The 25,164-nt window shown below is 45.1% G+C and overlaps 1 protein-coding gene across 6 annotated transcripts in view; it reads right to left on the bottom strand.

The window, feature by feature from the left end:
• The window catches only part of LOC123990459 (serine/threonine-protein kinase Sgk1-like), a 9,611-nt gene extending 3,637 nt beyond the window's left edge, over positions 1-5,974 (bottom strand). For 2 of the 6 annotated variants that reach the window (XR_006830644.1, XM_046291003.1), the window contains exons 1-5: positions 3,897-4,692; positions 3,391-3,469; positions 1,088-1,166; positions 536-724; positions 125-256 (exon numbers count right to left, since the gene is read on the bottom strand). Coding sequence is in view for 4 of the 6 variants with exons in the window: in XM_046291003.1 (XP_046146959.1) it covers positions 125-256; positions 536-724; positions 1,088-1,166; positions 3,391-3,469; positions 3,897-3,975 (558 nt within the window). In the remaining 2 variants the exon portion in view is untranslated. Of the gene's footprint in view, positions 1-124; positions 257-535; positions 725-1,087; positions 1,167-3,390; positions 3,470-3,896; positions 4,694-4,753; positions 4,794-4,841; positions 5,122-5,810 lie in introns of those variants that run through there. The other 4 variants (XR_006830645.1, XM_046291004.1, XM_046291005.1 and 1 more) reach the window with 4 other exon arrangements.
• Between the last annotated feature and the right edge of the window lie 19,190 nt (positions 5,975-25,164).

The following is a 25,164-nucleotide window of genomic DNA, read 5'->3' as shown; positions in this document are numbered from 1 at the left end:
CCATATTTTATAATGTCCTCCCTTCTCTAACAATCACAGGAAATAAGTCCCATTATACACGCACACACACTCTCCCTCTCTGTCCCTCCCCCCTTCCTCCCTCCATATCAGTGTCTCTCCTCACCTCTCCTCCGTTAATGTAGTCCAGCACAAAGTAGAGTTTATCAGCGGTCTGGAAGGAGTAGTGTAGTCCCACTAGGAAGGGGTGTTTAATGTTCTTCAACAGGACGTTCCTCTCTGACATGATGTGCTTCTCCTGGAGGTCAACAAAGGGAAAAGGAACAGGGTTAGAGGTTATAGTGTCTGTCTGTCTGTCTGTCTGTCTGTCTGTCTGTCTGCCTGCCTGCCTGCCTGCCTGCCTGCCTGCCTGCCTGCCTGCCTGCCTGTCTGCCTGTCTGCCTGTCTGCCTGCCTGCGTCTGTCTGTCTGTCTGTGTGTCTGTCTGTCTGTCTGTCTGCCTGCCTGTCTGTCTCTGTGTCTGTGTATCTGTCTGTCTGTGTGTCTGTCTGTCTGTCTGTATGTGCGTTTCCAAGTACCTCTTTCTTCTTCAGGATGGCCTTCTTCTGCAGCACCTTAACAGCGTAGAACTGGTCGTCTGTTCGGTGCCTGGCTAGGAGGACCTTCCCGAAGCTACCCTTCCCTATCACCTTCAGGAAGTGGAAGTCACTGGGCTTGGCTGTGGGGTTGGAAGACGGGCCCAGGTTCATCTGCTGGGAGGGACTGGGCTGTAGAAGAGAGGAGGTTACAGTAATCATATACACCCTGAACAACAGTAGTATTGGACTGATGCGATTAGATGACATTTTAAACATACAGTATGTCTATAAATGCAGTAGACACTGAGTTACAAGTAAACACAGCAGAATTGAACACTGCACACACACACACACACACACACACACACACACACACACACACACACACACAGGACACACACACACACACACAGGACACACACACACACGTCGACATACGCGCAGGACACCAGCAAACAAACATGCATATAGGTCTATGTTTCCAAATCAAGATGTTGTATATGATATAATGTGGTACATTTACACACAGTTAAAACAAACATTCGTACTTACAGGAGGAGAGGGGTTTGCATTCAGTAGCTCAGCCTCCTGTTGTTGGGGAGCCAAGTTGACGATGGACTGAACCTCAGGACTGAAGAGAGGAGGGGGAGGGAGAGAGGGGAGAGAGAGAGAGAGAGGGAGAGAGAGAGAGAGAGAGAGAGAGAGAGAGAGAGAGAGAGAGAGGAGAGAAAAGAGGGAGAGAGAGAGAGAGAGAGAGAGAGAGAGAGAGAGGAAAAGAGAGAGAGAGAGAGAGAGAGAGAGAGGAAAAGAGAGAGGAAGAGAGAGAGAGAGAGAGAGAGAGGGGAGGAAAAGAAGGAGAGAGAGGGGGAGGAAAGAGGGAGAGATAGAGAGAGAATTTAGATATAGCCTTATTCAATATACAATCCTAATGAAATGCCTTAATACATCAGACATGAGGATCATTACATTACACAGTAGTTACATGATCATTATATTACATTACACAGTAGTTACATGATCATTATATTACATTACACAGTAGTTACATGATCATTATATTACATTACACAGTAGTTACATGATCATTATATTACATTACACAGTAGTTACATGATCATTATATTACATTACACAGTAGTTACATGATCATTATATTACATTACACAGTAGTTACATGATCATTATATTACATTACACAGTAGTTACATGATCATTACATTACACAGTAGTTACATGATCATTATATTACATTACACAGTAGTTACATGATCATTATATTACATTACACAGTAGTTACATGATCATTATATTACATTACACAGTAGTTACATGATCATTACATTACATTACACAGTAGTTACATGATCATTATATTACATTACACAGTAGTTACATGATCATTATATTACATTACACAGTAGTTACATGATCATTATATTACATTACACAGTAGTTACATGATCATTATATTACATTACACAGTAGTTACATGATCATTACATTACATTACACAGTAGTTACATGATCATTACATTACATTACACAGTAGTTACATGATCATTACATTACATTACACAGTAGTTACATGATCATTATATTACATTACACAGTAGTTACATGATCATTATATTACATTACACAGTAGTTACATGATCATTACATTACATTACACAGTAGTTACATGATCATTACATTACACAGTAGTTACATGATCATTACATTACATTACACAGTAGTTACATGATCATTACATTACATTACACAGTAGTTACATGATCATTACATTACATTACACAGTAGTTACATGATCATTACATTACATTACACAGTAGTTACATGATCATTATATTACATTACACAGTAGTTACATGATCATTATATTACATTACACAGTAGTTACATGATCATTATATTACATTACACAGTAGTTACATGATCATTATATTACATTACACAGTAGTTACATGATCATTACATTACATTACACAGTAGTTACATGATCATTACATTACATTAACAGTAGTTACATGATCATTACATTACATTACACAGTAGTTACATGATCATTATATTACATTACATAGTTACATGATCATTATATTACATTACACAGTAGTTACATGATCATTATATTACATTACACAGTAGTTACATGATCATTATATTACATTACACAGTAGTTACATGATCATTATATTACATTACACAGTAGTTACATGATCATTATATTACATTACACAGTAGTTACATGATCATTATATTACATTACACAGTAGTTACATGATCATTATATTACATTACACAGTAGTTACATGATCATTATAACATTACCATTACACAGAAAATCATTATATTACATTACACAGAGTTTGTTAAACTGTCCCACTGGATGTCAAAGGTGAATGCACCAATTTGTAAGGAAAACCTGCTAAATGACTTAAATGTAAAAAATGTAGTTACATGAAATATTACCCAGTAGTTACATGATCAATATTACATTACACAGTAGTTACATGATCAATATTACCCAGTAGTTACATGATCATTATATTACATTACACAGTAGTTACATGAAATATTACATTACACAGTAGTTACATGATCATTATATTACATTACACAGTAGTTACATGAAATATTACATTACACAGTAGTTACATGATCATTATATTACATTACACAGTAGTTACATGATCAACATTACACAGTAGTTACATGATCATTATATTACATTACACAGTAGTTACATGATCATTATATTACATTACACAGTGTTACATGAAAATTACCACAGTAGTTACATGAAAATTACACAGTAGTGAAAAGCCCATTTGTGCAGAGTCAAAGCTACTCACTGTTTGCAGGTGAATGAGTTACTTGTGGCCAGCCTCTGAATGAAGTCATTCAGCCCCATTCTTCTCTGTTTCATGAAAGCTGCAAGAAAGAACACCAAGAGAGAAGGGGAAAGCATGAAAAAGGTGGAAAACCCACAGAAAAAGGTGGAAAACCCACAGAAAAAGGTGGAAAACCCACAGAAAAAGGTGGAAAACCCACAGAAAAAGGTGGAAAACCCACAGAAAAAGGTGGAAAACCCACAGAAAAAGGTGGAAAACCCACAGAAAAAGGTGGAAAACCCACAGAAAAAGGTGGAAAACCCACAGAAAAAGGTAGAAAACCCACAGAAAAAGGTGGAAAACCCACAGAAAAAGGTAGAAAACCCACAGAAAAAGGTAGAAAACCCACAGAAAAAGGTAGAAAACCCACAGAAAAAGGTAGAAAACCCACAGGAAAAGGTTGTAAAACCCACAGAAAAGGTGTCAAACCCACAGTAAAATATATTCTCTCTCTCTAGTAATCCTACCAGTGAGTAAAGCTCCTAGTCCTCCTGTTTTGGAATAGGTCATCAACAAAGACCAGTCTCTCTCTCTTATTATGGTCATGGGTGCAGGCTATAATCTGTCTGCTAAACTCCCAGGGTTAAACTCCTGCTCTGTGGTAGTTCAGAGCGCTACTGTACTGAAATGGCTTTGTGTTTAACTACTTCTATAGCACAGGAAAGAGAGGAGGGACCCCACAAGGACGTGTCCTGACGTCGAGCCGCACCGGGAGGGCGTTGTTCGAGTGTCATACTTTGCTGATTCGTTGAACGTGTCACCTGTTTAAATACAATCCGTTTGCAAGTCAGACGTTTCAGAGTTTCCTAGTTCCGATTGGCACATGAATGCGGCATTAAACATGCGTTTCGCGCGGTAGACGGTGACGTTGGTTAACAAGTCCGCGTTTCAGTTACGAAGGCGTTTGCGTTCAAACGGACGCTCGATATCTGCCGCGCCCCAAGGTCGGCATATAGGCATCAGAGTACAGCGTAACAAAATAATGGGGAGGGAAGAGTCCTACGTCCATAGCCAGCTGAAAGAACTATGAACTATTGTGCAAATTGCAAACAAGAGTTGCAGGAATTTTCCAGAGCACCGGCATCAGCTGTGCGACAGGTTCAGATATTACAATGGTCATTGTAGACCGAGAGTAAACTAAGTATTTAGGGTTAATATAAAACCAAACAGATATATTCTAATGCCATCCAAATGTGCTGCCAAATTACAACTCACTTTTATATGAATGAAAATATATTTACACCACGAGAACATAACCTATAGTAACCTGGTACGGTAAACAAATTAAAAGTCGATCGCGTACACATTTACATCCCAGACGTACCTCTGTGTTAAGTGTGAATAATTGAAAGTTGTCCCTGGACACACACACACGCAGGGAATCGCACGAGACAGAATGACAAGTGACGAACCTGTAGCCTGTACCGTGGAGCTGCCCGGTGTATCAGTGAGAAAGAAAGTGATATCCTTCCGGTCATGTCAACTTCACTCTCTGGACAATTCTTAATACAACTTCGATAAAAGTGTCTCCCGGTGACGCATGTTCCCTAATATAGCCTACAAAAGACTAGGGAGGAGCGGCGTTAGCGGAGAGGGTTTGGAGAAGGGGGGTTGAGCGGACAAATGCCAAGAAAAGCCGCTGGAAAAATACAAGCTCTCCTACATTCAGATCACGAACCCAACGGGAAAGGGCAAAGAAGGAGAAAAAAACGCCGGGTGTCAAATAAATAGGACATTGATTGTTCTGGGTCTTAAGCACAAAACACCAACATTGTGATGATATAACAACTAACTAATGAAATGTAATGAACCGTTCTTTTGTTTTGAGGAGGGACAGAGTGCTGTTATGCACATTTACATTACGGAATATTTCCAACGGTGGCTGTCTGTCTCAGTTTGGGAAGTTTTCATAACGACTTCACCTGGTATCTCGCCTCAAATCATTTACTTTCCTCGGTCATGCCTTCAATCCTAGGCCAGGGCCGAGACAGAGAAAGTTTAGCCTTCAGATTAAAGATGGAGGGGGAAAAAAACCTGTAATTTCGAGTGACATTGAAGAGAGAATATCACTCGGCTGGAATATGTGTCATGCTACCTTTGCCTAACAGCTGTTCGCCTATGCAACACGCTTCTTTTTAAAAATAGATTCTCGGGTCAGAAGTATTCGTTTAATCCCCAATCAATCGATGTGCATGTTAATAAAACAATAGTGGATCCAGGACAGAGATATAGCATAGAGGTCATAGCAACAACAAAACTATCTCAGATGTTAGCAGAAACGTTTCATAGAGAGAGAAAAAGTGAAATATGCTGTTAAAAATCCATCCTTATCAACAAGCCCGAGGCAATCATTCAAATCCCTTTTCCTTTTCGACACCAACCTTTTAGTTCCGTAGTGGTCCTCATCTTATCATGTTACCTATTTCCCCCAGAGCAGATCAGAGCAACGGACTGACTCAACAAGTAGAGGTGGGAAAGAAAGTTTTCGTTGAGAGCCTCGACAGCTTAAACAAGACCTCTTATCAGCTCCACATTATTTAACAAACCGTGTTAAAACCGGGTCACCGAAAAACCCCGGCAGATGGCGATATTGAGTTGTTTAATCTTACCATCCAAAGGGAATGTAGTACCAAGCAGCGATACTGGTGTCCTCCGTGGACGGTTTGTATATAAAACATGTGGATCCAACAGGGCATTAACTGATAAATGTCCTCCGTGGAGTATATAAAACATTCTTTGCTACAAATGCTTTGATTTACATATTTTATATATATTTTTAATTTTTAATCCCAGCCCCCATCCCTGCAGAAGGCCTTTTGCCTTTTGGTAGGCCGTCATTCTAAATACGATTTTGTTCTTAACTGACTTACCAAGTTAAATAAAGGCCAAATTTTTTTTTAATCACTCCTTAACTCGATTTAATGTGGAGAAGATGGACAAAAACGGAGAAAATCTTTCCTTTCTTTATGAAACAACATTTACCACCACCATGCTAGAAATAAAACCAATATTCGAAAGTCCTTGCACACAGAACACCCAGCTAGCGATGGTGATATTACGGAGTAGAACAATCCTCCTACACCAGACTGACAACATACATCCTTCATTGCTATACATTTCAAAGCAGTAAAATGGCTAAATGGCATATATATATATATATATATATATATAAATGGTTAAGGCTACTTAATGATATTGTGTACAACCGAATGCTTAAACTACAGTAACATAATTATGCCATGTGGTGCCAAATCTTGGCAGTCAGTCAAACTCTGCGAAAATGAAACTAAAATTTAAGTTTAAGCATTCATTCCGAATGGCTAAGGTTCGTTCGGGTTAACTCTGTAAGGTCTGTAAAGTCCATGGAGAATAAGAGCACCTCCTCCCAGCTGCCCACTGCACTGAGGCTAGGAAACACTGTCACTACCGATAATGCCACAATAATTGAAAAGCATTTTTCCACTGCTGCCCATGCTTTCCACCTGGCTACCCCTACCCCGGTCAACTGCCCTGCTTTCCACCTGGCTACCCCTACCCCGGTCAACTGCCCTGCTTTCCACCTGGCTACCCCTACCCCGGTCAACTGCCCTGCTTTCCACCTGGCTACCCCTACCCCGGTCAACTGCCCTGCTTTCCACCTGGCTACCCCTACCCTGGTCAACTGCCCTGCTTTCCACCTGGCTACCCCTACCCCGGTCAACTGCCCTGCTTTCCACCTGGCTACCCCTACCCCGGTCAACTGCCCTGCTTTCCACCTGGCTACCCCTACCCCGGTCAACTGCCCTGCTTTCCACCTGGCTACCCCTACCCCGGTCAACTGCCCTGCTTTCCACCTGGCTACCCCTACCCCGGTCAAATGCCCTGCACCCCTCCCCATAGCAACTTACCCAAGCCTCCCCATTTCTCCTTCACCCAAATCAGACAGCTGATGTGCTGAAAGAGTTGCAAAATCTGGACTCCTACAAATCAGCCGGGCTAGACAATCTGGACCCTCTCTTTCTAAAATGATCTGTCGAAATTGCTGCAACCCTTATTACTAGCCTGTTCAACCTCTCCTTCGTATCGTCTGAAATCCCCAAAGATTGGAAAGCTGCCACGGTCATCCCCCTCTTCAAAGGGGGAGACACTCTAGACCCAAACAGTTACAGACCGATATCCATCCTGCCCTGCCTTTCTAAAGTCTTTGAAAGCCAAGTAAACAAACAGATCACCGACCAATTTGAATCCCACCGTACCTTCTCTGCTATGCAATCTGGTTTCAGACCTGGTCATGGGTGCACCTCAGCCTCGCTCAAGGTCCTAAATGATATCATAACCGCCATCGATAAGAGACATTACTGTGCAGCCGTATTCATCGACCTGGCCAAGGCTTTCGACTCTGTCAATCACAACATTCTTATCGGCAGACTCGACAGCCTTGGTTTCTCAAATGACTGCCTCGCCTGGTTTACCAACTACTTCTCTGATAGGGTTCAGTGTGTCATATCGGAGGGTCTGCTGTCCGGACCTCTGGCAGTCTCTATGGGGGTGCCACAGGGTTCAATTCTCAGGCCGACTCTCTTCTCTGTATACATCAACGACGTCGCTCTTGCTGCTGGTGATTGTCTGATCCACCTCTACGCAGATGACACCATTCTGTATACATCTGGCCCTTCTTTGGACACTGTGTTAACTAACCTCCAGACGAGTGTCAATGCCATACAACTCTCCTTCCGTGGCCTCCAACTGCTCTTAAATGCAAGTAAAACTAAATGCATGCTCTTCAACCGATATTTGCCCGCACCTGCCTGACTACTCTGGACGGTTCTGACTTAGAATATGTGGACAACTACAAATACCTAGGTGTCTGGTTAGACTGTAAACCCTCCTTTCAGACTCACATTAAGCATCTCCAATCTAGAATCAGCTTCCTATTTCGCAACAAAGCCTCCTTCACTCATGCTGCCAAACATACCCTCGTAAAACTGACCATCCTACCGACCCTCGACTTCGACGATGTCATTGACAAAATATACACTACCCACCACTTCGACCTGTACGCTCTCGTTGGCTAGCCCTCGCTTCATACTCGTCGCCACTAGGTAAAGCCCCACCTTATCTCAGCTCACTGGTCACCATAGCAACACCCACCCACAGCACGCGCTCCAGCAGGTATATCTCACTGGTCACCATAGCAGCACCCACCCACAGCACGCGCTCCAGCAGGTATATCTCACTGGTCACCATAGCAGCACCCACCCACAGCACGCGCTCCAGCAGGTATATCTCACTGGTCACCATAGCAGCACCCACCCACAGCACGCGCTCCAGCAGGTATATCTCACTGGTCACCATAGCAGCACCCACCCACAGCACGCGCTCCAAGCAGGTATATCTCACTGGTCACCATAGCAGCACCCACCCACAGCACGCGCTCCAGCAGGTATATCTCACTGGTCACCATAGCAGCACCCACCCACAGCACGCGCTCCAGCAGGTATATCTCACTGGTCACCATAGCAGCACCCACCCACAGCACGCGCTCCAGCAGATATATCTCACTGGTCACCATAGCAGCACCCACCCACAGCACGCGCTCCAGCAGGTATATCTCACTGGTCACCATAGCAGCACCCACCCACAGCACGCGCTCCAGCAGGTATATCTCACTGGTCACCATAGCAGCACCCACCCACAGCACGCGCTCCAGCAGGTATATCTCACTGGTCACCATAGCAGCACCCACCCACAGCACGCGCTCCAGCAGGTATATCTCACTGGTCACCATAGCAGCACCCACCCACAGCACACGCTCCAGCAGGTATATCTCACTGGTCACCATAGCAGCACCCACCCACAGCACGCGCTCCAGCAGGTATATCTCACTGGTCACCATAGCAGCACCCACCCACAGCACGCGCTCCAGCAGGTATATCTCACTGGTCACCATAGCAGCACCCACCCACAGCACGCGCTCCAGCAGGTATATCTCACTGGTCACCATAGCAGTACCCACCCACAGCACACGCTCCAGCAGGTATATCTCACTGGTCACCATAGCAGCACCCACCCACAGCACGCGCTCCAGCAGGTATATCTCACTGGTCACCATAGCAGCACCCACCCACAGCACGCGCTCCAGCAGGTATATCTCACTGGTCACCATAGCAGCACCCACCCACAGCACGCGCTCCAGCAGGTATATCTCACTGGTCACCATAGCAGCACCCACCCACAGCACGCGCTCCAGCAGGTATATCTCACTGGTCACCATAGCAGCACCCACCCACAGCACGCGCTCCAGCAGGTATATCTCACTGGTCACCATAGCAGCACCCACCCACAGCACGCGCTCCAGCAGGTATATCTCACTGGTCACCATAGCAGCACCCACCCACAGCACGCGCTCCAGCAGGTATATCTCACTGGTCACCATAGCAGCACCCACCCACAGCACGCGCTCCAGCAGGTATATCTCACTGGTCACCATAGCAGCACCCACCCACAGCACGCGCTCCAGCAGGTATATCTCACTGGTCACCATAGCAGCACCCACCCACAGCACGCGCTCCAGCAGGTATATCTCACTGGTCACCATAGCAGCACCCACCCACAGCACGCGCTCCAGCAGGTATATCTCACTGGTCACCATAGCAGCACCCACCCACAGCACGCGCTCCAGCAGGTATATCTCACTGGTCACCATAGCAGCACCCACCCACAGCACGCGCTCCAGCAGGTATATCTCACTGGTCACCATAGCAGCACCCACCCACAGCACGCGCTCCAGCAGGTATATCTCACTGGTCACCATAGCAGCACCCACCCACAGCACGCGCTCCAGCAGGTATATCTCACTGGTCACCCCCAAAGCCCATTCCTCCTTTGGCTGCCTTTCCTTTCAGTGCTCTGCTGCCAATGACTGGAAAGAACTGCAAAAATCACTGAAGCTGGAGACTCACATCTCCCTCGCTAACTTCAAGCAACTGCTGTCAGAGCAGCTCACAGATCACTGCACCTGTACATAGCCCATCTGTAAATAGCCCATCTGTAAACAGCCCATCCAACTACCTCATCCCCATACTGTATTTATTGATTTTGCTCCTTTGCACCCCAGTATCTCTACTTGCACATTCATCTTCTGCGTATCTATTCTACTTTGTACATTCTTCCACTGCAAATCTACCATTCCAGTGTTTAATTGCTATATTGTAATTACTTCGCCACCATGGCCTATTTTACTGCCTTACCTCCCTTGTCTTACCTCATTTGCACACACTGTATATAGACCTTTTCTACTGTGCAATTGACTGTATGTTTGTTTATTACATGTGCAACTCTGTGGTGTTGTATGTGTCGAACTGCTTTGCTTTATCTTGGCCAGGTCACAGTTGTAAATGAGAACTTGTTCTCAACTAACCTACCTGGTTAAATAAAGGTGTTCTCAACTGGTCTACCTGGTTAAATAAAGGTGTTCTCAACTAACCTACCTGGTTAAATAAAGGTGTTCTCAACTAACCTACCTGGTTAAATAAAGGTGTTCTCAACTGGCCTACCTGGTTAAATAAAGGTGTTCTCAACTGGCCTACCTGGTTAAATAAAGGTGTTCTCAACTAACCTACCTGGTTAAATAAAGGTGTTCTCAACTAGCCTACCTGGTTAAATAAAGGTGTTCTCAACTGGCCTACCTGGTTAAATAAAGGTGTTCTCAACTAGCCTACCTGGTTAAATAAAGGTGTTCTCAACTGGCCTACCTGGTTAAATAAAGGTGTTCTCAACTGGCCTACCTGGTTAAATAAAGGTGTTCTCAACTGGCCTACCTGGTTAAATAAAGGTGTTCTCAACTGGCCTACCTGGTTAAATAAAGGTGTTCTCAACTGGCATACCTGGTTAAATAAAGGTGTTCTCAACTAACCTACCTGGTTAAATAAAGGTGTTCTCAACTGGCCTACCTGGTTAAATAAAGGTGTTCTCAACTAACCTACCTGGTTAAATAAAGGTGTTCTCAACTAGCCTACCTGGTTAAATAAAGGTGTTTTCAACTGGCCTACCTGGTTAAATAAAGGTGTTCTCAACTAGCCTACCTGGTTAAATAAATGTGTTCTCAACTAGCCTACCTGGTTAAATAAAAATAAATAAAGGTGTTCTCAACTAACCTACCTGGTTAAATAAAGGTGTTCTCAACTAGCCTACCTGGTTAAATAAAGGTGTTCTCAACTAGCCTACCTGGTTAAATAAAAATAAATAAAGGTGTTCTCAACTAACCTACCTGGTTAAATAAAGGTGTTCTCAACTAGCCTACCTGGTTAAATAAAGGTGTTCTCAACTGGCCTACCTGGTTAAATAAAGGTGTTCTCAACTAGCCTACCTGGTTAAATAAAGGTGTTCTCAACTAACCTACCTGGTTAAATAAAGGTGTTCTCAACTAACCTACCTGGTTAAATAAAGGTGTTCTCAACTGGCCTACCTGGTTAAATAAAGGTGTTCTCAACTAGCCTACCTGGTTAAATAAAGGTGTTCTCAACTGGCCTACCTGGTTAAATAAAGGTGTTCTCAACTAACCTACCTGGTTAAATAAAGGTGTTCTCAACTGGCCTACCTGGTTAACTAAAGGTGTTCTCAACTAGCCTACCTGGTTAAATAAAGGTGTTCTCAACTGGCCTACCTGGTTAACTAAAGGTGTTCTCAACTAGCCTACCTGGTTAAATAAAGGTGTTCTCAACTGGCCTACCTGGTTAAATAAAGGTGTTCTCAACTAACCTACCTGGTTAAATAAAGGTGTTCTCAACTGGCCTACCTGGTTAAATAAAGGTGTTCTCAACTGGCCTACCTGGTTAAATAAAGGTGTTCTCAACTAACCTACCTGGTTAAATAAAGGTGTTCTCAACTAACCTACCTGGTTAAATAAAGGTGTTCTCAACTAACCTACCTGGTTAAATAAAGGTGTTCTCAACTAACCTACCTGGTTAAATAAAGCTGTTCTCAACTGGCCTACCTGGTTAAATAAATATGTTCTCAACTAACCTACCTGGTTAAATAAAGGTGTTCTCAACTAACCTACCTGGTTAAATAAAGGTGTTCTCAACTAACCTACCTGGTTAAATAAAGGTGTTCTCAACTAGCCTACCTGGTTAAATAAAGGTGTTCTCAACTAACCTACCTGGTTAAATAAAGGTGTTCTCAACTAACCTACCTGGTTAAATAAAGGTGTTCTCAACTAACCTACCTGGTTAAATAAAGGTGTTCTCAACTAGCCTACCTGGTTAAATAAATGTGTTCTCAACTAGCCTACCTGGTTAAATAAAAATAAATAAAGGTGTTCTCAACTAACCTACCTGGTTAAATAAAGGTGTTCTCAACTAACCTACCTGGTTAAATAAAGGTGTTCTCAACTGGCCTACCTGGTTAAATAAAGGTGTTCTCAACTGGCCTACCTGGTTAAATAAAGGTGTTCTCAACTAACCTACCTGGTTAAATAAAGGTGTTCTCAACTAGCCTACCTGGTTAAATAAAGGTGTTCTCAACTGGCCTACCTGGTTAAATAAAGGTGTTCTCAACTGGCCTACCTGGTTAAATAAAGGTGTTCTCAACTAACCTACCTGGTTAAATAAAGGTGTTCTCAACTAGCCTACCTGGTTAAATAAAGGTGTTTTCAACTGGCCTACCTGGTTAAATAAAGGTGTTCTCAACTAGCCTACCTGGTTAAATAAATGTGTTCTCAACTAGCCTACCTGGTTAAATAAAAATAAATAAAGGTGTTCTCAACTAACCTACCTGGTTAAATAAAGGTGTTCTCAACTAGCCTACCTGGTTAAATAAAGGTGTTCTCAACTAGCCTACCTGGTTAAATAAAAATAAATAAAGGTGTTCTCAACTAACCGACCTGGTTAAATAAAGGTGTTCTCAACTAGCCTACCTGGTTAAATAAAGGTGTTCTCAACTGGCCTACCTGGTTAAATAAAGGTGTTCTCAACTAGCCTACCTGGTTAAATAAAGGTGTTCTCAACTAACCTACCTGGTTAAATAAAGGTGTTCTCAACTAACCTACCTGGTTAAATAAAGGTGTTCTCAACTGGCCTACCTGGTTAAATAAAGGTGTTCTCAACTAGCCTACCTGGTTAAATAAAGGTGTTCTCAACTAGCCTACCTGGTTAAATAAAAATAAATAAAGGTGTTCTCAACTAACCTACCTGGTTAAATAAAGGTGTTCTCAACTAGCCTACCTGGTTAACTAAAGGTGTTCTCAACTAGCCTACCTGGTTAAATAAAGGTGTTCTCAACTGGCCTACCTGGTTAACTAAAGGTGTTCTCAACTAGCCTACCTGGTTAAATAAAGGTGTTCTCAACTGGCCTACCTGGTTAAATAAAGGTGTTCTCAACTAACCTACCTGGTTAAATAAAGGTGTTCTCAACTGGCCTACCTGGTTAAATAAAGGTGTTCTCAACTGGCCTACCTGGTTAAATAAAGGTGTTCTCAACTAACCTACCTGGTTAAATAAAGGTGTTCTCAACTAACCTACCTGGTTAAATAAAGGTGTTCTCAACTAACCTACCTGGTTAAATAAAGGTGTTCTCAACTAACCTACCTGGTTAAATAAAGCTGTTCTCAACTGGCCTACCTGGTTAAATAAATATGTTCTCAACTAACCTACCTGGTTAAATAAAGGTGTTCTCAACTAACCTACCTGGTTAAATAAAGGTGTTCTCAACTAGCCTGCCTGGTTAAATAAAGGTGTTCTCAACTAACCTACCTGGTTAAATAAAGGTGTTCTCGACTAACCTACCTGGTTAAATAAAGGTGTTCTCAACTAACCTACCTGGTTAAATAAAGGTGTTCTCAACTAACCTACCTGGTTAAATAAAGGTGTTCTCAACTAACCTACCTGGTTAAATAAAGGTGTTCTCAACTAACCTACCTGGTTAAATAAAGGTGTTCTCAACTAGCCTACCTGGTTAAATAAAGGTGTTCTCAACTAACCTACCTGGTTAAATAAAGGTGTTCTCAACTAACCTACCTGGTTAAATAAAGGTGTTCTCAACTAACCTACCTGGTTAAATAAAGGTGTTCTCAACTAACCTACCTGGTTAAATAAATACATACACTAAAAAAGAAAGATCTGCAATGACATGACAAGAGAAACTGCTGATGCACATTTATAAATTACAACTTTCAAGATTAAGATGAAACCCCTGATTGAGTTAATAAATAATAGCGTTAGAACAATGATTGGAAGTCTATGGGTATCTACTAGCATGCTAGCAGGTATCATAGACTTCCAGTCGTTACGCTAACGCTAGTTAGCATTGGCTCGCGAAACTACCTCTAACTTACTTTATACTAGACGCAGAGACATAAAAAACAAACTGGTATCCAGGAGTTCATCTGACTCTGGGTCAGTAGATAAAGGGCCTCATCTGACTCTGGGTCAGTAGATAAAGAGCCTCATCTGACTCTGGGTCAGTAGATAAAGGACCTCATTACCGTCTCTCTCTCTCTGTCAGTCTGTATCCCTAAGGAGATCATCTGACTCTGGGTCAGTAGATAAAGGACCTCATCTGACTCTGGGTCAGTAGATAAAGGACTTCATCTGACTCTGGGTCAGTAGATAAAGAGCCTCATCTGACTCTGGGTCAGTAGATAAAGGACTTCATCTGACTCTGAAAATCTGAAATTCCACATCACCTCCAACAACTGTGAGGACACTGCACTAAACAGACACAACTGGGAGGACACTGCACTAAACAGACACAGCTGTGAGGACACTGCACTAAACAGACACAACTGGGAGGACACTGCACTAAACAGACACATCTGTGAGGACACTGCACTAAACAGACACAACTGGGAGGACACTGCACTAAACAGACACAGCTGTGAGGACACTGCACTAAACATACACAACTGGGAGGACACTGCACTAAACAGACACAACTGTGAGGACACTGCACTAAACAGACACAGCTGTGAGGACACTGCACTAAACAGACACAACTGGGAGGACACTGCACTAAACAGACACAACTGTGAGGACACTGCACTAAACAGACACAACTGGGAGGACACTGCACTAAACAGACACAACTGTGAGGACACTGCACTAAACAGACACAACTGGGAGGACATTGCACTAAACAGACACAACTGGGAGGACACTGCACTAAACAGACACAACTGTGAGGACACTGCACTAAACAGACACAACTGGGAGGACACTGCACTAAACAGACACAACTGTGAGGACACTGCACTAAACAGACACAGCTGTGAGGACACTGCACTAAACAGACACAGCTGTGAGGACACTGCACTAAACAGACACAACTGGGATGAAACTGCACTAAACAGACACTGCTGGGAGGACACTGCACTAAACAGACAGAAACATCCACGTTGGGGCTTCACTACACCAAATGTATGTTCATCGGGGCAGCGACACATAGAGAGAAAGCCCAACCAGCACTCAGCCCTGCCTGAACGGTACCAAAATATCTGTCACCTGGATCGGCCTCTACAGCCATCTGAAGCCAACCTGGATCGGCCTCTACAGCCATCTGAAGCCTACCGGGATCGGCCTCTACAGCCATCTGAAGCCAACCTGGATCGGCCTCTACAGCCATCTGAAGCCAACCAGGATCGGACTCTACAGCCATCTGAAGCCAACAGGGATCGGCCTCTACAGCCATCTGAAGCCAACCAGGATCGGCCTCTACAGCCATCTGAAGCAAACCGGGATCGGCCTCTACAGCCATCTGAAGCCAACCAGGATCGGCCTCTACAGCCATCTGAAGCCAACCAGGATCGGCCTCTACAGCCATCTGAAGCTAACCAGGATCGGTCTCTACAGCCATCTGAAGCCAAAAGGGATCGGCCTCTACAGCCATCTGAAGCCAACCAGGATCGGCCTCTACAGCCATCTGAAGCCAACCGGGATCGGCCTCTACAGCCATCTGAAGCCAAAAGGGATCGGCCTCTACAGCCATCTGAAGCCAACTAGGATCGGCCTCTACAGCCATCTGAAGCCAACCGGGATCGGCCTCTACAGCCATCTGAAGCCAACCAGGATTGGCCTCTACAGCCATCTGAAGCCAACCGGGATCGGCCTCTACAGCCATCTGAAGCCAACCGGGATCGGCCTCTACAGCCATCTGAAGCCAACCTGGATCGGCCTCTACAGCCATCTGAAGCCAACCAGGATCGACCTCTACAGCCATCTGAAGCCAACCGGGATCGGCCTCTACAGCCATCTGAAGCCAACCGGGATCGGCCTCTACAGCCACCTGAAGCCAACCGGGATCGGCCTCTACAGCCATCTGAAGCCAACCAGGATCGGCCTCTACAGCCATCTGAAGCCAACCGGGATCGGCCTCTACAGCCATCTGAAGCCAACCAGGATCGGCCTCTACAGCCATCTGAAGCCAACCAGGATCGGCCTCTACAGCCATCTGAAGCCAACCAGGATCGGCCTCTACAGCCATCTGAAGCCAAAAGGGATCGGCCTCTACAGCCATCTGAAGCCAACCAGGATCGGCCTCTACAGCCATCTGAAGCCAACCAGGATCGGTCTCTACAGCCATCTGAAGCCAAAAGGGATCGGCCTCTACAGCCATCTGAAGCCAACCAGGATCGGCCTCTACAGCCATCTGAAGCCAACCGGGATCGGCCTCTACAGCCATCTGAAGCCAACCAGGATCGGCCTCTACAGCCATCTGAAGCCAACCGGGATCGGCCTCTACAGCCACCTGAAGCCAACCAGGATCGGCCTCTACAGCCATCTGAAGCCAACCAGGATCGGCCTCTACAGCCATCTGAAGCCAACCAGGATCGGCCTCTACAGCCATCTGAAGCCAACCAGGATCGGCCTCTACAGCCATCTGAAGCCAAAAGGGATCGGCCTCTACAGCCATCTGAAGCCAACCTGGATCGGCCTCTACAGCCATCTGAAGCCAACCGGGATCAGCCTCTACAGCCATCTGAAGCCAACCAGGATCGGCCTCTACAGCCATCTGAAGCCAACCGGGATCGGCCTCTACAGCCATCTGAAGCCAACCTGGATCGGCCTCTACAGCCATCTGAAGCCAACCGGGATCGGCCTCTACAGCCATCTGAAGCAAACCAGGATCGGCCTCTACAGCCATCTGAAGCCAACCGGGATCGGCCTCTACAGTCTTCTGAAGCCAACCGGGATCGGCCTCTACAGCCATCTGAAGCCAACCGGGATCGGCCTCTACAGCCATCTGAAGCCAACCAGGATCGGCCTCTACAGCCATCTGAAGACCAACCAGGATCGGCCTCTACAGCCATCTGAAGCCAACCAGGATTGGCCTCTACAGCCATCTGAAGCCAACCAGGATCGGCCTCTACAGCCATCTGAAGCCAATCAGGATTGGCCTCTACAGCCATCTGAAGACCCACCTGGATCAGCCTCTACAGCCATCTGAAGCCAACCGGGATCGGCCTCTACAGCCATCTGAAGCCAACCGGGATCGGCCTCTACAGCCATCTGAAGCCAACCAGGATCGGCCTCTACAGCCATCTGAAGACCAACCAGGATCGGCCTCTACAGCCATCTGAAGCCAACCAGGATCGGCCTCTACAGCCATCTGAAGACCAACCAGGATCGGCCTCTACAGCCATCTGAAGCCAACCAGGATCGGCCTCTACAGCCATCTGAAGCCAATCAGGATTGGCCTCTACAGCCATCTGAAGACCCACCTGGATCGGCCTCTACAGCCATCTGAAGCCAACCGGGATCGGCCTCTACAGCCATCTGAAGCCAACCGGGATCGGCCTCTACAGCCATCTGAAGACCACATGGAGGACAATCATACTGGACTAGAGTGATCGCCGGTGATGATGATGGTAAACTGAATGTTAAGTTGGTTAAGTAAAGTTGATACGTTTACCTGCTAGCATGGTAAAGTGATGGTGAAGTGATGGTGAAGTGATGGTGAAGTGATGGTGAAGTGATAGTGAAGTGATGGTGAAGTGATTGTAAATTGATGGTGAAGTGATGGTGAAGTGATTGTAAATTGATGGTTAAAGTGATGGTGATGTGATGGTAAAGTGATGGTTAAAGTGATGGTGATGTGATGGTGAAAGTGATGGTTAAAGTGATGGTGATGTGATTGTAAAGTGATGGTTAAATTGATGGTGATGTGATGGTAAAGTGATGGTTAAAGTGATGGTGAAGTGATTGTAAAGTGATGGTTAAAGTGATGGTGATGTGATGGTAAAGTGATGGTTAAAGTGATGGTAAAGTAGTGATGGTAAAGTAGTGATGGTAAAGTAGTGATGGTGAAGTGATGGTAAAGTGATTGTAAAGTGATGGTGAAGTGATGGTAAAGTTATAGTAAAGCTGATAAGTATACCTGCTAGCATAGTTAAGTGATGGTAAAGTAGTGATGGTAAAGTGATGCTAACGTGATGGTAAAGTGATGGTAAAGTGATGGTAAAGTAGTGATGGTAAAGTAGTGATGGTAAAGTGATGCTAACGTGATGGTAAAGTGATGGTAAAGTAGTGATGGTAAAGTAGTGATGGTAAAGTAGTGATGGTAAAGTAGTGATGGTAAAGTAGTGATGGTAAAGTGATGCTAACGTGATGGTAAAGTGATGGTAAAGTAGTGATGGTAAAGTAGTGATGGTAAAGTAGTGATGGTAAAGTGATGGTAAAGTAGTGATAAAGTAGTGATAAAGTAATACACATTATGGCCAATCTTACCCATCAGCCTGATATGCACTGCTTCTGTTTCTCAGTCAATAGTAGGTGTAGTCCAGACCAAGAGAGAAGAAGAAGAGACAGAAGGGTATGGGAAAGAGAGAGAAGAGAGAGACAGAAGGGTATGGGAAAGAGAGAGAAGAGAGAGACAGAAGGGTATGGGAAAGAGAGAGAAGAGAGAGAGAGAAGGGTATGGGAAAGAGAGAGAAGAGAGAGACAGAAGGGTATGGGAAAGAGAGAGAAGAGAGAGACAGAAGGGTATGGGAAAGAGAGAGAAGAGAGAGACAGAAGGGTATGGGAAAGAGAGAGAAGAGAGAGAGAGAAGGGTATGGGAAAGAGAGAGAAGAGAGAGACAGAAGGGTATGGGAAAGAGAGAGAAGAGAGAGACAGAAGGGTATGGGAAAGAGAGAGAAGAGAGAGACAGAAGGGTATGGGAAAGAGAGAGAAGAGAGAGAGAGAAGGGTATGGGAAAGAGAGAGAAGAGAGAGAGAGAAGGGTATGGGAAAGAGAGAGAAGAGAGAGACAGAAGGGTATGGGAAAGAGAGAGAAGAGAGAGAGAGAAGGGTATGGGAAAGAGAGAGAAGAGAGAGAGAGAAGGGTATGGGAAAGAGAGAGAAGAGAGAGAGAGAAGGGTATGGGAAAGAGAGAGAAGAGAGAGAGAGAAGGGTATGGGAAAGAGAGAGAAGAGAGAGAGAGAAGGGTATGGGAAAGAGAGAGAAGAGAGAGACAGAAGGGTATGGGAAAGAGAGAGAAGAGAGAGACAGAAGGGTATGGGAAAGAGAGAGAAGAGAGAGAGAGAAGGGTATGGGAAAGAGAGAGAAGAGAGAGAGAGAAGGGTATGGGAAAGAGAGAGAAGAGAGAGAGAGAAGGGTATGGGAAAGAGAGAGAAGAGAGAGAGAGAAGGGTATGGGAAAGAGAGAGAAGAGAGAGAGAGAAGGGTATGGGAAAGAGAGAGAAGAGAGAGAGAGAAGGGTATGGGAAAGAGAGAGAAGAGAGAGAGAGAAGGGTATGGGAAAGAGAGAGAAGAAGAAGAGACAGAATGGTATGGGAAAGAGAGAGAAGAGAGAGACAGAAGGGTATGGGAAAGAGAGAGAAGAAGAAGAGACAGAATGGTATGGGAAAGAGAGAGAAGAGAGAGAGAGAAGGGTATGGGAAAGAGAGAGAAGAGAGAGAGAGAAGGGTATGGGAAAGAGAGAGAAGAGAGAGAGAGAAGGGTATGGGAAAGAGAGAGAAGAGAGAGACAGAAGGGTATGGGAAAGAGAGAGAAGAGAGAGAGAGAAGGGTATGGGAAAGAGAGAGAAGAGAGAGAGAGAAGGGTATGGGAAAGAGAGAGAAGAGAGAGAGAGAAGGGTATGGGAAAGAGAGAGAAGAGAGAGACAGAAGGGTATGGGAAAGAGAGAGAAGAGAGAGACAGAAGGGTATGGGAAAGAGAGAGAAGAGAGAGAGAGAAGGGTATGGGAAAGAGAGAGAAGAGAGAGACAGAATGGTATGGGAAAGAGAGAGAAGAGAGAGAGAGAAGGGTATGGGAAAGAGAGAGAAGAGAGAGAGAGAAGGGTATGGGAAAGAGAGAGAAGAGAGAGAGAGAAGGGTATGGGAAAGAGAGAGAAGAGAGAGAGAGAAGGGTATGGGAAAGAGAGAGAAGAGAGAGAGAGAAGGGTATGGGAAAGAGAGAGAAGAGAGAGAGAGAAGGGTATGGGAAAGAGAGAGAAGAGAGAGACAGAAGGGTATGGGAAAGAGAGAGAAGAGAGAGACAGAAGGGTATGGGAAAGAGAGAGAAGAGAGAGAGAGAAGGGTATGGGAAAGAGAGAGAAGAGAGAGACAGAATGGTATGGGAAAGAGAGAGAAGAGAGAGACAGAAGGGTATGGGAAAGAGAGAGAAGAGAGAGACAGAATGGTATGGGAAAGAGAGAGAAGAGAGAGACAGAAGGGTATGGGAAAGAGAGAGAAGAGAGAGAGAGAAGGGTATGGGAAAGAGAGAGAAGAGAGAGACAGAATGGTATGGGAAAGAGAGAGAAGAGAGAGACAGAATGGTATGGGAAAGAGAGAGAAGAGAGAGACAGAAGGGTATGGGAAAGAGAGAGAAGAGAGAGACAGAAGGGTATGGGAAAGAGAGAGAAGAGAGAGACAGAAGGGTATGGGAAAGAGAGAGAAGAGAGAGACAGAAGGGTATGGGAAAGAGAGAGAAGAGAGAGAGAGAAGAAGGTATGGGAAAGAGAGAGAAGAGAGAGACAGAAGGGTATGGGAAAGAGAGAGAAGAGAGAGACAGAAGGGTATGGGAAAGAGAGAGAAGAGAGAGACAGAAGGGTATGGGAAAGAGAGAGAAGAGAGAGACAGAAGGGTATGGGAAAGAGAGAGAAGAGAGAGACAGAAGGGTATGGGAAAGAGAGAAGAGAGAGACAGAAGGGTATGGGAAAGAGAGAGAAGAGAGAGAGAGAAGGGTATGGGAAAGAGAGAGAAGAGAGAGACAGAAGGGTATGGGAAAGAGAGAGAAGAGAGAGACAGAAGGGTATGGGAAAGAGAGAGAAGAGAGAGACAGAAGGGTATGGGAAAGAGAGAGAAGAGAGAGACAGAAGGGTATGGGAAAGAGAGAGAAGAGAGAGACAGAAGGGTATGGGAAAGAGAGAGAAGAGAGAGACAGAAGGGTATGGGAAAGAGAGAGAAGAGAGAGACAGAAGGGTATGGGAAAGAGAGAGAAGAGAGAGACAGAAGGGTATGGGAAAGAGAGAGAAGAGAGAGACAGAAGGGTATGGGAAAGAGAGAGAAGAGAGAGACAGAAGGGTATGGGAAAGAGAGAGAAGAGAGAGAGAGAAGGGTATGGGAAAGAGAGAGAAGAGAGAGACAGAAGGGTATGGGAAAGAGAGAGAAGAGAGAGAGAGAAGGGTATGGGAAAGAGAGAGAAGAGAGAGAGAGAAGGGTATGGGAAAGAGAGAGAAGAGAGAGAGAGAAGGGTATGGGAAAGAGAGAGAAGAGAGAGACAGAAGGGTATGGGAAAGAGAGAGAAGAGAGAGAGAGAAGGGTATGGGAAAGAGAGAGAAGAGAGAGAGAGAAGGGTATGGGAAAGAGAGAGAAAAGAGCAAGAGAGAGACAAGGGAGAAGGGTATGGGAGAGAGAGAGAGAGAGAGAGAGAGAGAGAGAGAGAGAGAGAGACAGAGATAGTGATGTAGAGAGAGAGACAGAGACAGAGACAGTGCGTTAGAGAGACAGAGACAGTGCGTTAGAGAGACAGAGACAGAGACAGTGAGGTAGAGAGAGATGAGCAGGGTATGGAAGCCTACTGGAGGTTCTCTCCTGGACCCTTTCCCTATGGATGGCACTGGATGGGAGGAAGCCTCATAGTGTGTGTGTGTATCCCATTGAGAGTGGAGTGGCCCGTCTTCCCCTCTATGCCTTGTTAAAGGAAGGAGCCCATGTGTGTAAGGGGCCTTGGGACCAATTTAATGTGTCTAAGAGGCCTTGGCACCAATATAATGTGTGCAAGGGGCATTGGCACCAACACAATGCCACTTTAAGGTTGCATAACACACACACGCGATGGTGTATAGTCCAGATGACGTTGGTTTATTCATCCGTGTGTGTGTGTGTGTGTGTGTGTGTGTGTGTGTGTGTGTGTGTGTGTGTGTGTGTGTGTGTGTGTGTGTGTGTGTGTGTGTGTGTGTGTGTGTGTGTGTGTGTGTGTGTGTGTGTGTGTGTGTGTGTGTGTGTGTGTGTGTGTGTTGATGGCGAGTCAGACTAAAGGTGCCACTAAACAGTGAGTGACAGTCTCACAAAAAGACCGGTAATGCTGTCTTTGTGCTTGAGTCATCGACGACACCCTTAAACACACACACACACACACACACACACACACACACACACACACACACACACACACACACACACACACACACACACACACACACACACACACACACACACACACACACACACACACACACACACACACACACACACAGAGAGAGAGAGGGAGAGGGTAGAGGAGAGGGGAGGTTAGAAGGTAGAGAGTAGAATGTAGAGGGTAGAAGGTAGTGGGTGGAAGGTGGAATGTTTAGGGTGGAAGGTTGAGGGTGGAAGGTAGAAGGTAGAAGGTAGAGGGTGGAATGTTTAGGGTGGAAGGTTGAGGGTGGAAGGTAGAAGGTAGAAGGTAGAGGGTGGAATGTTGAAGGTTGAGGTTAGAAGGTAGAGGTTACAAGGTAGAGGGTGGAAGAGGTAGAGGTTAAAGGGTAGAAGGTAGAGGGTGTAAGGTTGAAAGTAGAGGTTAGAAGGTAGAAGGTAGAGGGTAGAGGTTAAAATGTAGAGGTTAGATGGTAGAGGGTAGAAGGTAGAGGGTAGAAGGTAGAGGTTAGAAAGTAGAGGGTAGAAGGTAGAGGTTAGAAGGTAGAGGGTGTAAGGTTGAAGGTAGAGGTTAGAAGGTAGAGATTAAAAGGTAGAGGGTAGAAGGTAGAGGTTAGAAGGTAGAGGTTAGAAAGTAGATAGTAGAGGGTAGAAGTTAGAGGTTAGAAGGTAGAGGGTTGAAGGTAGAGGGTTAGAAAGTAGATGGTAGAGGGTAGAAGTTAGAGGTTAGAAGGTAGAGGGTTGAAGGTAGAGGTTAGAAAGTAGATGGTAGAGGGTAGAGGGTAGAATGTAGAGTTTAGAAGGTAGAGGTTAGAAAGTAGATGGTAGAGGGTAGAAGATAGAGGTTAGAAGATAGAGGTTGGAAGGTAGAGGGTAGAAAGTAGAGGTTAGAAAGTAGAGGGTAGAGGGTAGAGTTTAGAAGGTAGAGGTTAGAAGGTAGAGGTTGAAAGGTAGAGGGTAGAATGTAGAGGGTGGAAGGTAGAGGTAGAAAGTAGAGGGTAGAAGGTAGAGGGTTCAAGGTAGAGGGTAGAGGGTTAAAGGTAGAGGGTAGAAAGTAGAGGGTAGAAGGTAGAGGGTAGAAGGTAGAGGGTAGAAGGTAGAGGGTAGAAAGTAGAGGGTAGAAGGTAGAGTGTAGAAAGTAGAGGGTAGAAGGTTAAAGATAGAGGGTGGAAGGTAGAGGTTAGAAGGTAGAGGGTAGAAGGTAGAGGGTAGAGGGTTAAAGGTAGAGGGTAGAAAGTAGAGGGTAGAAGGTAGAGGGTAGAAGGTAGAGGGTAGAAGGTAGAGGGTAGAAAGTAGAGGGTAGAAGGTAGAGTGTAGAAAGTAGAGGGTAGAAGGTTAAAGATAGAGGGTGGAAGGTAGAGGTTAGAAGGTAGAGGGTAGAAGGTAGAGGGTATAAGGTTAAAGGTAGAGGTTAGAAGGTAGAGGTTAGAAGGTAGAGGGTAGAAGGTAGAGGGTAGAAAGTAGAGGGTAGAAGGTAGAGGGTAGAGGGTAGAGGGTAGAGGGTAGAAAGTAGAGGGTAGAAGGTAGAAGGTGGAGGTTAGAAAGTTGAGGGTAGAGGTTAGAAGATAGAGTTTAGAATGCAGAAGGTAGAGGTTAGAAGATAGAGGTTAGAGGTTAGAAGATAGAAGGTAGAGGTTAGAAGGTAGAGGTTGGAAGGTAGAGGGTAGAAGGTAGAGGTTAGAAGATAGAGGGTAAAGGGTAGAGGTTAGAAGGTAGCGGTTAGAAGGTAGATGTTGTAAGGTAGAGGGTAGAGGGTAGAGGGTGGAAGGTTGAAGGTAGAGGTTAGAACGTAGAGGTTAGAAGGTAGAGGGCGGAGGTAGAGGGTAGAAAGTAGAGGGTAGACGGTAGAGGGTGGAAGGTGGAAGGTAGAGGTTAGAAGGTAAAGGGTAGAAGGTAGAAGGTAGAAGGTAGAGGTTTAGAAAGTAGAGGGTAGAAGGTGGAGGTTAGAAGGTAGAGGTTAGAAGTTAGAGGTTAGAAGTTAGAGGTTAGAAGGTAGAGGTTGGAAGGTAGAGGTTAGAAGGTAGAGGTTAGAAGGTTAGAAGGTAGAGGTTAAAATGTAGAGGTTGGAAGGTAGATGGTAGAGGTAAGAAGGTAGAGGTTGGAAGGTAGAGATTAGAAGGTAGAGGTTAAAATGTAGAGGTTGGAAAGTAGAGGGTAGAGGTTAAAATGTAAAGGTTGGAAGGTATAGGGTAGAGGTTAGAAGGTAGAG

Source organism: Oncorhynchus gorbuscha, linkage group LG12, assembly GCF_021184085.1.
Source record: "Oncorhynchus gorbuscha isolate QuinsamMale2020 ecotype Even-year linkage group LG12, OgorEven_v1.0, whole genome shotgun sequence".
Taxonomy (NCBI): Eukaryota; Metazoa; Chordata; class Actinopteri; order Salmoniformes; family Salmonidae; genus Oncorhynchus; species Oncorhynchus gorbuscha.
The sequence above is the reverse complement of the archived record's forward strand: the minus strand, read 5'-3'. Positions and strand labels throughout refer to the sequence as shown.